Source organism: Typopeltis vanoorti, chromosome 11 (genome assembly GCF_054136105.1).
Source record: "Typopeltis vanoorti isolate ZY-2024b chromosome 11, IOZ_Tvanoo_1.0, whole genome shotgun sequence".
NCBI lineage: Eukaryota > Metazoa > Arthropoda > Arachnida > Uropygi > Thelyphonidae > Typopeltis > Typopeltis vanoorti.
The window spans coordinates 19,126,678-19,138,872 of NC_143559.1; the positions used below are offsets into that span (position 1 = coordinate 19,126,678).

Below are 12,195 nucleotides of genomic sequence, written 5' to 3' on the forward strand. Positions count from 1 at the left end.
AAGACTCATCGCAGGAAACTCAATCTATCCACACAATCCATCATACCTCTTCTTGAACCCATTAACAAAGCACTCACAACTGACTCTGGCAACCCATTCCACTTATACACCACTCTCCAAGCAAAAAATCTAGTCCTCACACCCCTACTAACCACACCTTTATTCAACTGGTCACTCTAGCCAAGTGCTGAAACGTTTCCCCTGCATCTATCCTATAAAATTCTTTAAGCAACTTAAATGTTTCTATCATATTGCCTCTTTTTCTCCTATCAACCAACTTCTGCAATCTACACACCTTCAATCTATCCTCATAGGGAACATTCCAAAGGCCACTCACCATCTTGGTCACTCGCTTCTGAATCCTCTCCACTGCTTCCTCATCACACAAAGAAACCCAGGGGACCAGACTTCAGCACAGTAATCCAGATGTGGGCATATCAAGGCCTTATAAAGAGGAATTACAACTTACTTCCTTATCGCTACTTGTTAATGTGTTTATCACTAGCCAAGTAATCTTATGAGCTACTTTAGCAACCTTAGCAATACATCCTCTAAACTTTAACTCTCTGTCTACCACCACCCCTAAATCTGTAGCTTCATCTATTTCCTGGAGTACAGTGCATCAATGTGATATACAGCTTGTAATCTATTTATCCCAAAATGCATAACTTTACATTTCTTGACATTAAACTGACACCCATTAACTTTTGCCCATACGGAGAGCCTTTTAAATCGTCCTGCAAGCTGTCCATCACCTTAATTAACTATTACTTTTCCTAATTTTGCATCATCAGCAAACAACTGAATATTTCCTTTCAGGTTACTTCCTATATCATTTATGTACAAATTAAACAGCAATGGTCCTAGCACTGAACCTTGGGGCACACCACTAGTCATCTTTTTTGCCTCGGTTCTGCTTCTCCATATATACCACTTTTTGATATCTGTCCAGCAGCCTCCCTCTTATCCACTTAACTAGTGTCATATTCATTCCCATTTGTTCTAATTCGTGTACCAGAGTTCCATATGGTATTCTGTTAGATGCCTTTTCAAAATCCAGCATAATCATCGTGGAGCCATTTCCTTTATCCGGTTCAGCTGTTACTCTGTTATATAAAGTTAGTAAATTACTAAGGAATGATTGAATCTTCACAAAGCCATGTTGTGACCATCATACTGTATCGTATTTTTATCGACCCATTCTTGAATTCTCTTTTTTACCAATTTTTCTAGTACTTTTACCACCACACCTGAGATACTAATTGGTCTATAATTTGCTACTGCAGTCTTGAATATTCCTTATGAAAGGAATATTCAAACTCTACAAGAGCTGAGACTTAAACAGCCTAGTCAAAAGCATTGCCAGTTCCGTTGCACATTCTTGCAAAACCCTAGCTGATATCCCATCTAATCCCACAGCTGTATTTACACTGAGATTCTGCAATATCCTAAGAACCTCCACATCATCCACCTCTGTTCCCACTAGTGTCTGTTACACAGGTTAAAGCAGTAACCTCACTAGGATGATATATCTATACAAAGTGGTCACTTAGTAACTCAACTATTTTATCTACTTCCGCCTCCTTGTGACCATCATCACTCATTAAAATTAATCTTCCATAGTCATTCTTCCTCTTATTTGCGCCATATAACGAAAGAACTCTTTGGGATTTCCTTTGGCCTGCTCGCCTAGATTCTTCTCATAATCTGATTTTGCCTTCCTTGCCATGCTGGTCACCTTTCTTGCCTGAGTCTTGTACTGTTCATGAGTTTGCTGGTCACCATTCTCTTTATTACCCTCCACAGCATTTTCTTCTTCTGCAGCTCATGCTTAATGATATTACTCATCCATCTAACTCCTACCCAATTAACCCTCCTTACCTTAGTATACAATTTAATACTGCTTCCTCTAGATGACTCTTAACTATATCCCATGTACTACTAACATCCTTACTCTGCAGTGTTTTATTCCATGGCAGATTTAAGCTTCTTCCTAAGCATGTCATAATCACCTGTTTTGTAGTTCTAGAAATACTCCTTCTTGATAGAATATTCCTCATGTTTTACAATCTCCCAAGTCAAGACTACATGGTCCCTTTCACCAATTTGAGGCGATGTTGTCACCTTGGTTATGGATAGCTCTTCTGATCCTATGACCAGGTCCAATACTCTCCCATCCCTAGTCCCTTCCATCACATGTTGCCTTAAGCAATTATCTCTCAACAGATGTAAGTTCACATGGAGAGAGAAGAAATAAGAAATAAGAAAAGCCTCATAGACTACATCATTGTTGATAATGATGTAGTCTAAGAGGATTTGAAATTGGGCAAATTTCAAATTGTTAGTCACTATAACTTAGTACTAAGCAGGATAAAAATAGATATCACATTGAAAAGAACAGTATGCAAGAAAGTTTTAAAAAGAATTAAAGTTGAGCAGCTTTTACAAGTAAATTGTAGGCACGACTATACAAACATTATTGAAGAAAAAATGAAATAAAATGAAAATAAGGAGCAAACCTTGGAGTCTCGGTGGCAAGCTCTGAAGAAAACACTGACTGATTCAGCTAATGAGGTATGTGGTGAACTTGATTACAAGGATAGAAAAATAAGACACCACCATGGTGGACACAAGAAGTTAAAGAAGCAGTCCTAAAAAAGAAAAAAGCATACCAAAAGTCCCTAGCAAATAAGTTGGCAGATGCCCTAAAAAAATACAGAGAAAAATGTAAGAGAATAAACTGTGTATAAAAGTAGCTATACAAAAGTCATGGGAAGACTTTAGGTAACAATATTGAAAATAAATATCAGGAAGATGGTAAAACGTCCTGGAGGCTACTGAAAAAGCTTAGAAATGGAGGAAAGAGTACCGTAAAAGTAACGAAAATGTTTTCATGTCATGAAAACTGAAGATAAGGATACACTACATGTCTGGAGTAATTACTTTGAAATACTTAAATGAAACAAGCAGTGACGGAACAAAACTAGAACATTTTCAAGAGAAATGCAAAGAGGAGTATATATCAATAATTGAGGTAGAAAAAGCCATCAAAAACCTGAAATGTGGAAAGGCAGCTGGAATAGATGATATTTGACTAGAAATGCTTAAATATGGAAGTATGAAAGTTTTGTAGTGGCTATGCTGCATAATTCAGAGGGACTTGTCAGAAGGTCAAATTCCCAATGATTGGAGTACAACCAGGGCCAGTGGAAGCGGGCATGCAGAGCATGCGAGCGCCGCTACGAAGGGGGCGGCGCCGACGGGGCATGGTTCATAAGTTCTTTTTTAAGAAACAAAATTTTTATAATAAAAACAAAAAATTCTTAGAATGATCAATATTAAAATAAATAAGGCTGGATACACCGAATAAAAATTTTAAAAAATTGTATATTGCGACTCTTTGATCAGCTGGCTGTTTACAATTTTGCAATGAGAATGTCTGCAGAATGTTGTGTCTACTGCAGTCTATCTAAAGTGAAATGGTGAACGGTTTTTATGCACAGAAATGAATTTTCGTACAAAACATTTGTTGCTAGTTAACCAGTCATATGGTACGCATCTCAGGCTACTGACAGTAGCACAGTGTGGACTATTATTTCGTCTCTGTGTCATGTTGTGTAATAATTTCTTGTGGGCATAAAATAGAAATGAAATCAAAAATTAAACAAAGATTAGCCGGTGCACAAAATTGTAAGCATCATGCTGTGAAAGAAGCGGATATTAAGAAACAAACTGGGGCTCTTAATAAATTTATTAAAATATTCTGATACAGATTGTAACCAACTCGATACATCAGAAATCAGAGTTGACGAGCTGCACACACATCATCCAGTTTGCATGAAAGCACTATTGCAACTATTGAACAAGATTCTTGTTATCTTTATTTAAGTGAAGAATGATTTAAGTGAAAAACAGTTAAGAGAAAATTTAGTTGTAGTTGACCACAAAATTAACACACTGTTAGTCTCTGTAAATTTAGAAGATCCAGGTGAATGGGAAAATATTGATGAAAAATTATGAGTGGTTTAATTGAAATGGGGCCTGTTCAAAAGAAAAATATAATATATCCCAGAGATACACATGGTCGTAAATTTGGCGACATGTATTATAATAGAAAAATGGAAAACGGGGAGCTCGTGCCAAGAACATGGCTCATTTATTCCGAAACTTTAAAAATCTGTTTTTTGCTTTTGTTGCAAACTTTTCACACCTACTGAATCAAGTAGTCTTGTAGAAGGTTATAACGATTGGAGAAATGTAAGTACAACTTTGCATAGACATGAGACTAGTTTAACTCACATGAAAAATTTCTTAAAATGGAAGGAACTTGATAAAAATTTAAAAAACAAAACTACTATTGATTGCCAGACTCAAAGCATGTATTAAATGGAAAAGAAACATTGGACGAGTGTTTTAGAACGCTTGATTGAAATTATAAAATTCCTTGGTAGCCAAAATTTAGCTTTTCGCGGATCATCTGACAAATTATATGAAATGAATAACGGCAATTTTTTAAAATTAGTCGAACTGTTAGCGAAGTTTGATCCTATTATGGAAAATCATGTTGAAAGGGCCCTACAACGAAACAATAGAGTACACTATTTGAGGTGAAGACAGTCAAAATGAAATATTGGAAACTTTACGTAACGCAATCAGGGATACAATTTTATTATCAATTCGAAAATCTAAATATTATTCCATAATTTTAGACTGCACACCTGATGCAAGTAAAACAGAACAAATAACCATTATTATTCACTTTGTTTCCTGTGACGATGGAATTGTCAAGATCAGAGAAAACTTTTTAGGTTTTGCAGATATATCAGATTCCACAGGACATGGTTTATGTGCAACAATAATGGAACAACTGGAAAAATGGAACATTCCCATTGAAGACATGCGAGGTCAAGAGTATGACAATGGGGCAAATATGAAAGGGAAAAAATATGGGCTCCAAAATTTGCTTTTGAACAAAAATCCTCGAGCTTTTTTACGTGCCATGTGCTGCTCATACTCTAAATTTAATCATTAATGATGCAGCCAAAGCGAATGCTTATACAATTAGTTTCTTTTGCAATTATTCAAGAAATATACAATTTCTTTTCATTCTCTTACAAATGTTGGGCAATCCTTTTAAAATTCGTAAAAAATTAACATTGAAACAGCCATCAGAAACGCGGTGGTAAAGTAAAATTAATGCAATCCGTCCTCTATGATATAAGTTAGGAGAAATTTACGATGCACTTTTTGAAATTTTAAATAATGAAAATTTTAATAAAGAAACAGCATGAAGCACAATTATGTGCTAAAATAAAGGACTACAAATTTATTTGCTCTCTTATAACTTGGCATGATTTACTTAACAGAATAAACCCTGTGAGTAAAATGCTTCAAAACAAAAATATGAACATTACACTTGCTTTAGAATCTATCGAAACTTAAAAATATTCTTACAAGAGTATTGATCAGATACAAATTTTAAAGAAGTTCTAAAAACGGCAAAAGAGGTGGATGGAGAACAAGAATTTAAAACTGGTACTGAAGTTTGACGACGAAGGAAGACACAACAATTTGACTACGAGCATTATGACGAAACGCCACTATCACCAGAAGATAAATTTAGAGTGAATGTGTTTTATACACTTCTGGAAGTTGCAATGTGTTCGTTAATAGAACATTTTGAATAACTAAAAACATATTATGATAATTTCAATTTCTTGTATAGATTACTACAAATTAATAACGAAGATTTACGAAAAAATTGTGACAATTTAGAGATTCTCTTGAAGGACAGCGACAATAAAGACGTAAATGCAATGGAACTATTATATATGACGAGTTATGTGCTTTCCGAGATATTTTTCGGAAGGATAATTTAATATATTCAAAACCCTTTAGATATTCGTAATTTCATCGTGTCCAATAATTTATCTTTCCCAAACTTTTCAATTGCTTTAAGAATACTATTAACCATACCTGTTAGTGTAGCGAGCAGTGAACGTTCCTTTTCCAAGTTGAAATTGATTAAAGCCTACTTAAGAACAAGTATGTCAAAAAAAGGCTTGTTAGTTTGGCGTTAATAGTTATTGAAAATGATATATGTGCAGAATTAGCGATTAGACCATTATTTCTAATTTTGTGAATATGAAATCAAAAACCTAAAATTTTAATTTTAAAAAATTCAAGTATATTTATGTAATTTAATTTATTTTCTGTTATTTTGTAAAGATGTTTTTTTTTTTTGAATACTTATATTCTTCTTCTGCAGCTTCTCCCACTTAAGTGGGGTCACTGTTGATGATGAGTCTCCTCCATATCCTCCTGTCTTGGGCTGTCACCACATCCAAGTTCTTCATCCTCAAATCCTCTTCTACCAGCTCTCTCTATCTCCTCTTTGGCCGCCCACACTTCCTCCTTCCTTGCAAATCTATCTGCATGACCCTTCTTCCCACATATTCGTCCTCCCTCCTCATCACATGACCAAACCAGCTCAACCTTGCCTCCTGTATCTTCGCTCCTAAGTTTATAACTTTCACTCTTCCCCTCACATAGTTATTTCTCAGACGATCCTTTCTGGTCACACCGCACATCCACCTAAGCATTCTCATCTCTGCTACTTCCATCCTGCTGATATTATTTTTCCTCAGGGCCACAGTTTCTATAGCATACGTCATAGCTGGCCTCACTACTGTCCTATAGATTTTGCCTTTCAGATTGATCGGCACCCTCTTTTTGCATAACACTCCAGCATCTCCCTCCAGTTCCTCCAACCCGCTTGTATCCTGCATCCCACTTCCTTCTCAGCTCCTCCATCTTCTTCCACTGTTGAACCTAAGTATCTAAAGTCCTTCACCTTCCTGATGACATTTCATTCCAGCTCCAGATCTCTCTCTCCTGGCCGCCGCCCACTCTGTCTTACTTCTGCTCAGTCTCATACCTCTCTCTTCCAGTACTTTTCTCCATCTTTCCAGTTTAGTTCCCGCTTCTTCTCTTGAATCCGCATAGCTTGGTATCTTTAACATTTATTTAAGGTAAAATACTTTCTACACAGCAAGATGTCATCTGCATATAACATCGTCCAAGATGCATCTTCTCTCACCTCCTCCATCACAATGTTAAACAGAAACGGACTTAATGCTGACCCATGATGCAAGCCAACTGTCACTTGAAAACTTTCTGTCTGTCCCAGACAGGTCCGAACACTTGTCTTCACATATCTGTACATCTCCCGCACCAACCTGACATATTTCTCCAGAACCTTCTTCTCCTTCAGACACCTCCAGACTTCTTGCCTTGGCACTCTATCGTATGCTTTCTCCAGATCAATAAATGACAGATGCAGCTCCCGTTGTTTCTCTCGAAACTTTTCCATCATCTGCCGTAACCCAAAGATAGCATCTGTTGTTGATCTACCAGGCATGAAGCCAAATTGTTCCTTTGCAATCTCCACCTCCTTCCTCAATCTTCCATCAAGAACCCTTTCTAGGATTTTCATTGTGTGGGGCATCAACTTTATTCCTCTGTAATTTTTACAGTCTTGTGTATCGCCTTTTCCCTTGTAGATGGGTAAAGGGGATGTACATATTAAATTTAAACTTATATTAAATGTTCTAATTATTTCTGAATTCTTTTCTTATTTTCTCATCTATCTTGAGTTTCTTTTATTTTCCTAAAAGATAGTTCCACTTATAAAAATTATTAAAAAATTTTTACAAGTTACTATATTCTTAATAACTTGTAAAATGCAAGAATTTTTTAAACTTTACTTGAAATAAATTTTAACTTTAATTAAAATTCATTTTAATTTTGTTAGCGATTCGGGTCGGTGAGAAGGCTATAATCCCTGTATCATTATATTCAATGATTAAAGTGAAGTGGCTTTATCAAAATTTGCTTTAACTTTTGAGAATTTTTTGAATATTCAGGTGTTTAATGATTATCCTGCCTAGTCAACACCCCCGGTTCGTTACATTTAGCAAACCAACATGTGGCTGTTCTGTCAAAATTTATTTAAGAAATTTCAAATAATTTAAATTTTTATTAGCGTAAAAGAACCACACACGCCCGGATCGTTACAGGGGCGCTTAGATAGAAATTGCATGTGGGCAGCAAAGACCCTAGCGCTGGCTCTGAGTACAACTCATAGTACCCATTTATAAAAAAAAAAGAGGGGAATAAAACTGAATGTGAGAATTACAGAAGTATTTCTCTACTAAATCTTCCATGCAAGATTTATGCAAGCATACTTGAAAAGAGGTTGAGAAAGACTGTGGAAGAGAAACTTGGAGACAAACAAGCTGGGTTCAGGCTAAATAGAGGTTGTAAAGATCAGATTTTCACTTTAAGACAAATAGCTGAGAAATGTTCCAGAGCAGTAAAAGAAAGAAAAAGGTTCCATGACATGGTTGCCAACCTGCTTCTAGGGGATGACACTTGAAGAAGAAGAAGAAGAAGTTGAGAAATCATTAGAATATGATAAGGAACTGTACTTAAGTTTTGTATATCTGGAAAATGCATACGACAAGGTGCCCAGAGAAAAGCTTTATGAAACACTACAATTAATATGGAATGAATTTAACATTATACAGAGCAATATATAGTCTATATTTAAGTTGTCAGTCAACAGTTAGAACTGATGGAAATGAAGATGTAAAATTGAAGAAGATGCCATTATCTCCACTCTTATATGGATCTATATGGATCACATTATGAAAGAAAGTGGCATCAAGCTTGATATTAGAATTGGAGATGTCAAACTTAGCTCCTTGTTTTATGCAGATGATGTTCTCCTAAATGCATTTAATGCAAGTCTCCAGGATTAACTGACTAAACTGAATAACAGTTGTAACAAATTTGTGCATGAAAATCAGTAATAAAAAGACCAAAACTATGAAAATAGGCAGGAGCATAGAAAATTTCAGCTGCATTCTGAATGGAGATCCTATAGAACAAGTAAAATATTTCAGCTATTTAGGCACAGTTTTTAGTGAAGATTAAAATGCAGGTTAAATCTGGAAATATACAACAGAATAAGCAAAGTTGGTATGATGGGTAGACAGCTGAATAATTTATATGGAATAAGAGAGAAATGAGCCAAAACACCAAACTAGCAGAATAAAAGACAGTGTTTAAACCAATTTTAAGTTATGGATCTGAGAGTTGGGTTAGAAATAAAGCACTTGATCAAAGACTAGAGACCACAGTTGGGCTTTTGTGCCCAACATCTTTGCAAGAGATCAAAAAGAGCAGGTGGCAAGTTTACTGCTTAGCCCTGTTAATGATAGCTTTTACAAGTGTTACAGGTTTTTTAGTGCAGGCTATGAATGAAGATTGTGGAGTTTGCTTGGTTAGCGGGTAGGAATTTTAAAGAGAGTGGTGAATGATAGGATAGGAGAGGTCTCCTGTTAAAGAAACAAATATCATACCTCAGAGATCCATAAGCCTTAAAATGTGTTTGTGAGTCTATTTTATTGAACTTAGTCATCTTAATTTCATTTCCAATACTTGCCAAAGTAATCAGTTTTAACCACATTAATATAATATCATGACCATGATAGTTTCTACTTCTCACTCAAATAAGTTAAACCCACTTACTGTAAATACATCTTCAGAAATGTCTAGTCTTTTGTGAAAAGGAATGCATTGCAAGGCAGATGCTAACATATTACAATCCACAGAAAGATATTCATTTTTTCCTGCATCATCAGTATTATCATCCCAGTCTTTTTCATCAGCTAGCCTAACTTGAGTAGCCACACCACCTGGAACATGAAAAATTACACTGCAGTGCTCAAACATGTCAAGTTTCAACATCATTTGCAATCAGTATCTTAAATACTATTCTACTTGCCATCCTTCATTGTAGCAATAACAACTTAGCTTCATAACTATTTTTGAGGACATTACAATATAGACTAATATTACCTACAAGAAATTTAATTAATAATGAGCGTGTATTTTCTTGATCACAGAACTAATGTAAATAACTATTTGGGAACATTGATCAAGTGTAACCAGATAAGTATTTTAATACCGACTAGTTTCACCAAACTTAAGCTGTTGGCATCATCAGGGTACAAGCACTGAGGTTAAAACATATCACAAAATAGATCTTAACTGTAAATTCTAAAAATTATAGTTACAAACTAAAATAGCATTGAACGTGAATAATACACGTATCCCGTGTACATGATTTACTAGTTGTTGCTAAGGTACGTTCTATAGTTAGCATTAAAGTTCATTTCTTGTGTGTTCAGAGATCTAATTAGAGTTTTCCATATCTCTGGAAGTATTAAACCTTGGTTCCTGTTAAGGTTATCTGTAGTGCGTGCGACTGTGGCTGCTTCTTTAAACATTCGAGAGCAGTAGTCTTCCTCATGTAAAGGGTACAACTTTTGTCCCACTCAATGATATGGTTTGTTATGGAGAAATGTGATGACAGGCCTGATATGTCTTGTCTGTTATTTTTAACATAACCAATGTGTTCCTTCTGCCCAATCTCGAGGCTCCTCAAAGTCTGGCCGATGTAACTTGAACCACACGAGCATGGGATATTATAGACTCCAGCATACTTATAGAAAGGATAGGCATCTTTTGGAGATCGTAGTAGTTTACGAATTGTTTCTATAGGTTTGAATGTCACTCTTATTTTGTGTGGTTTGAGGAGATTAGCGAGCTTGTTAGAGATACTGCTCACATACGGAATGGCGATTGTTATAATATATTGAGTGTCTTCTCGTTCTCTTTGTGGTGGCTCAGAGAAAAGGAAATTTGTTACACTTGATCAATGTTCCCAAATAGTTATTTACAAATTTAATTAATATTTGCAGTACAGCAATCCCCCAATTAGTGCGCCTAATGCATTCTTTAAAATAGGCACTTTAATCGAAAATGCACTGATCGAATATAATAACCTATGGTAAAATGTATAATTCATTCCTCAGATTTCTTTTTTGACCCTTAATTTTTTTATAAAAGAATTAGGGTATGTCTCAGGGCCAAGTTAAAGGAAAACCATGAAGCTGAAAGACAATAAAACATATTCAGAATATAAATTGATTATTCTGTTTCTTAACAAAGAATTGAACTAACGTAGTTTTGGGGGCATTCTGTTTCTTTTTTTCATACAACTGATGGTATGGCCCTATTGCCTCTTCTGCAAATTTTACTGGTTCTCTCTTCACCAGGGTCAGTTTTTAATCATTGCTGCTTAAAAACTTCGATTGTACGAAAACTATTTTCAAATTGTTTCTGTGAAACCTCTTTGGCCTTGTCAGTGATTAAATTTTCTTCATATTCTTCAGGATCTTCCGGCTGTGTATCTACATTTAGCAGGTCAGAATCACTCAACTTCTCAGAATGAGATTTAATTAACTTAGATTCATTTGAAAAAGCCTCTAAAATCATTTGCACAATGTGGAAGAATATGCTTCCAAACAGCTCGCACATTGCTAGCAGTAATTTCATTCAACTTTGCGAATTTATAACTAGGCTGAGATTTCTCTGATTTGGCTAGAAAAGTCTTGGAAGGCATTCGCTTCCAAAAAAAGGCCGGTTTCATCGACATTAAATATTTGTTGGTCACAATAGTCTCCTTCTTACACAATTTTCTTCATAATCTTTGGATATCTCCTTATCTGCACTTGTAGCTTCTACTGTGAATTTGAAATGCTCAAATCACCCAACACTAATGTGGAATTCCTCTTCTTTTCCATCATTGATAGCCCTTTCTTTCCAGGTTCCAAAGAGACAATGCTTTTGATTTAATAAGGCCAGTGTTTAGCGGGATTCGTTTTTGGTTACAATCTTCGATTAAGATTGTAAAAAGAAGTCTCTCTAATTCAATCATTATAATACTTTGATTTCGAGTGCATGCATGATGAACTTGAAGCAGCCTTATCTTTCTTTTTGTATTCAGCAGTTGATTCACCCATTTTTGTGTTCTTGTCCTATCTCTGCTCTAGACTCGCCTTGTTCATTTTTTTCTTCAAGTTTTTCTTCCAATGAGATTACTTTTTGAATCATTGGAAAATAGTGTAGTATGCCATTAAAAAATAACTTTGTAAAATGTTTCAAATCAACAACTAAATTATTTCATCCTAGTGAGTGATTTGTTAAATAGTTAGCCATAAAAAAATGTATAGATTGAAAATTTTTAAAATCTGTAACATTTATTTTTAAGATGTATATAGGTGC

At 35.3% G+C, this 12,195-nt stretch overlaps 1 protein-coding gene across 1 annotated transcript in view; it reads right to left on the reverse strand.

Annotated features, from left to right (window-relative positions):
• Nucleotides 1-12,195, reverse strand: part of LOC150101350 (uncharacterized) — a 50,001-nt gene that overhangs the window by 15,890 nt on the left and 21,916 nt on the right. The window contains exon 3 of the mRNA XM_090400685.1: nucleotides 9,595-9,761. Coding sequence (XP_090256811.1) covers nucleotides 9,595-9,761 — 167 coding nt within the window. The remainder of the gene's footprint in view (nucleotides 1-9,594; nucleotides 9,762-12,195) is intronic.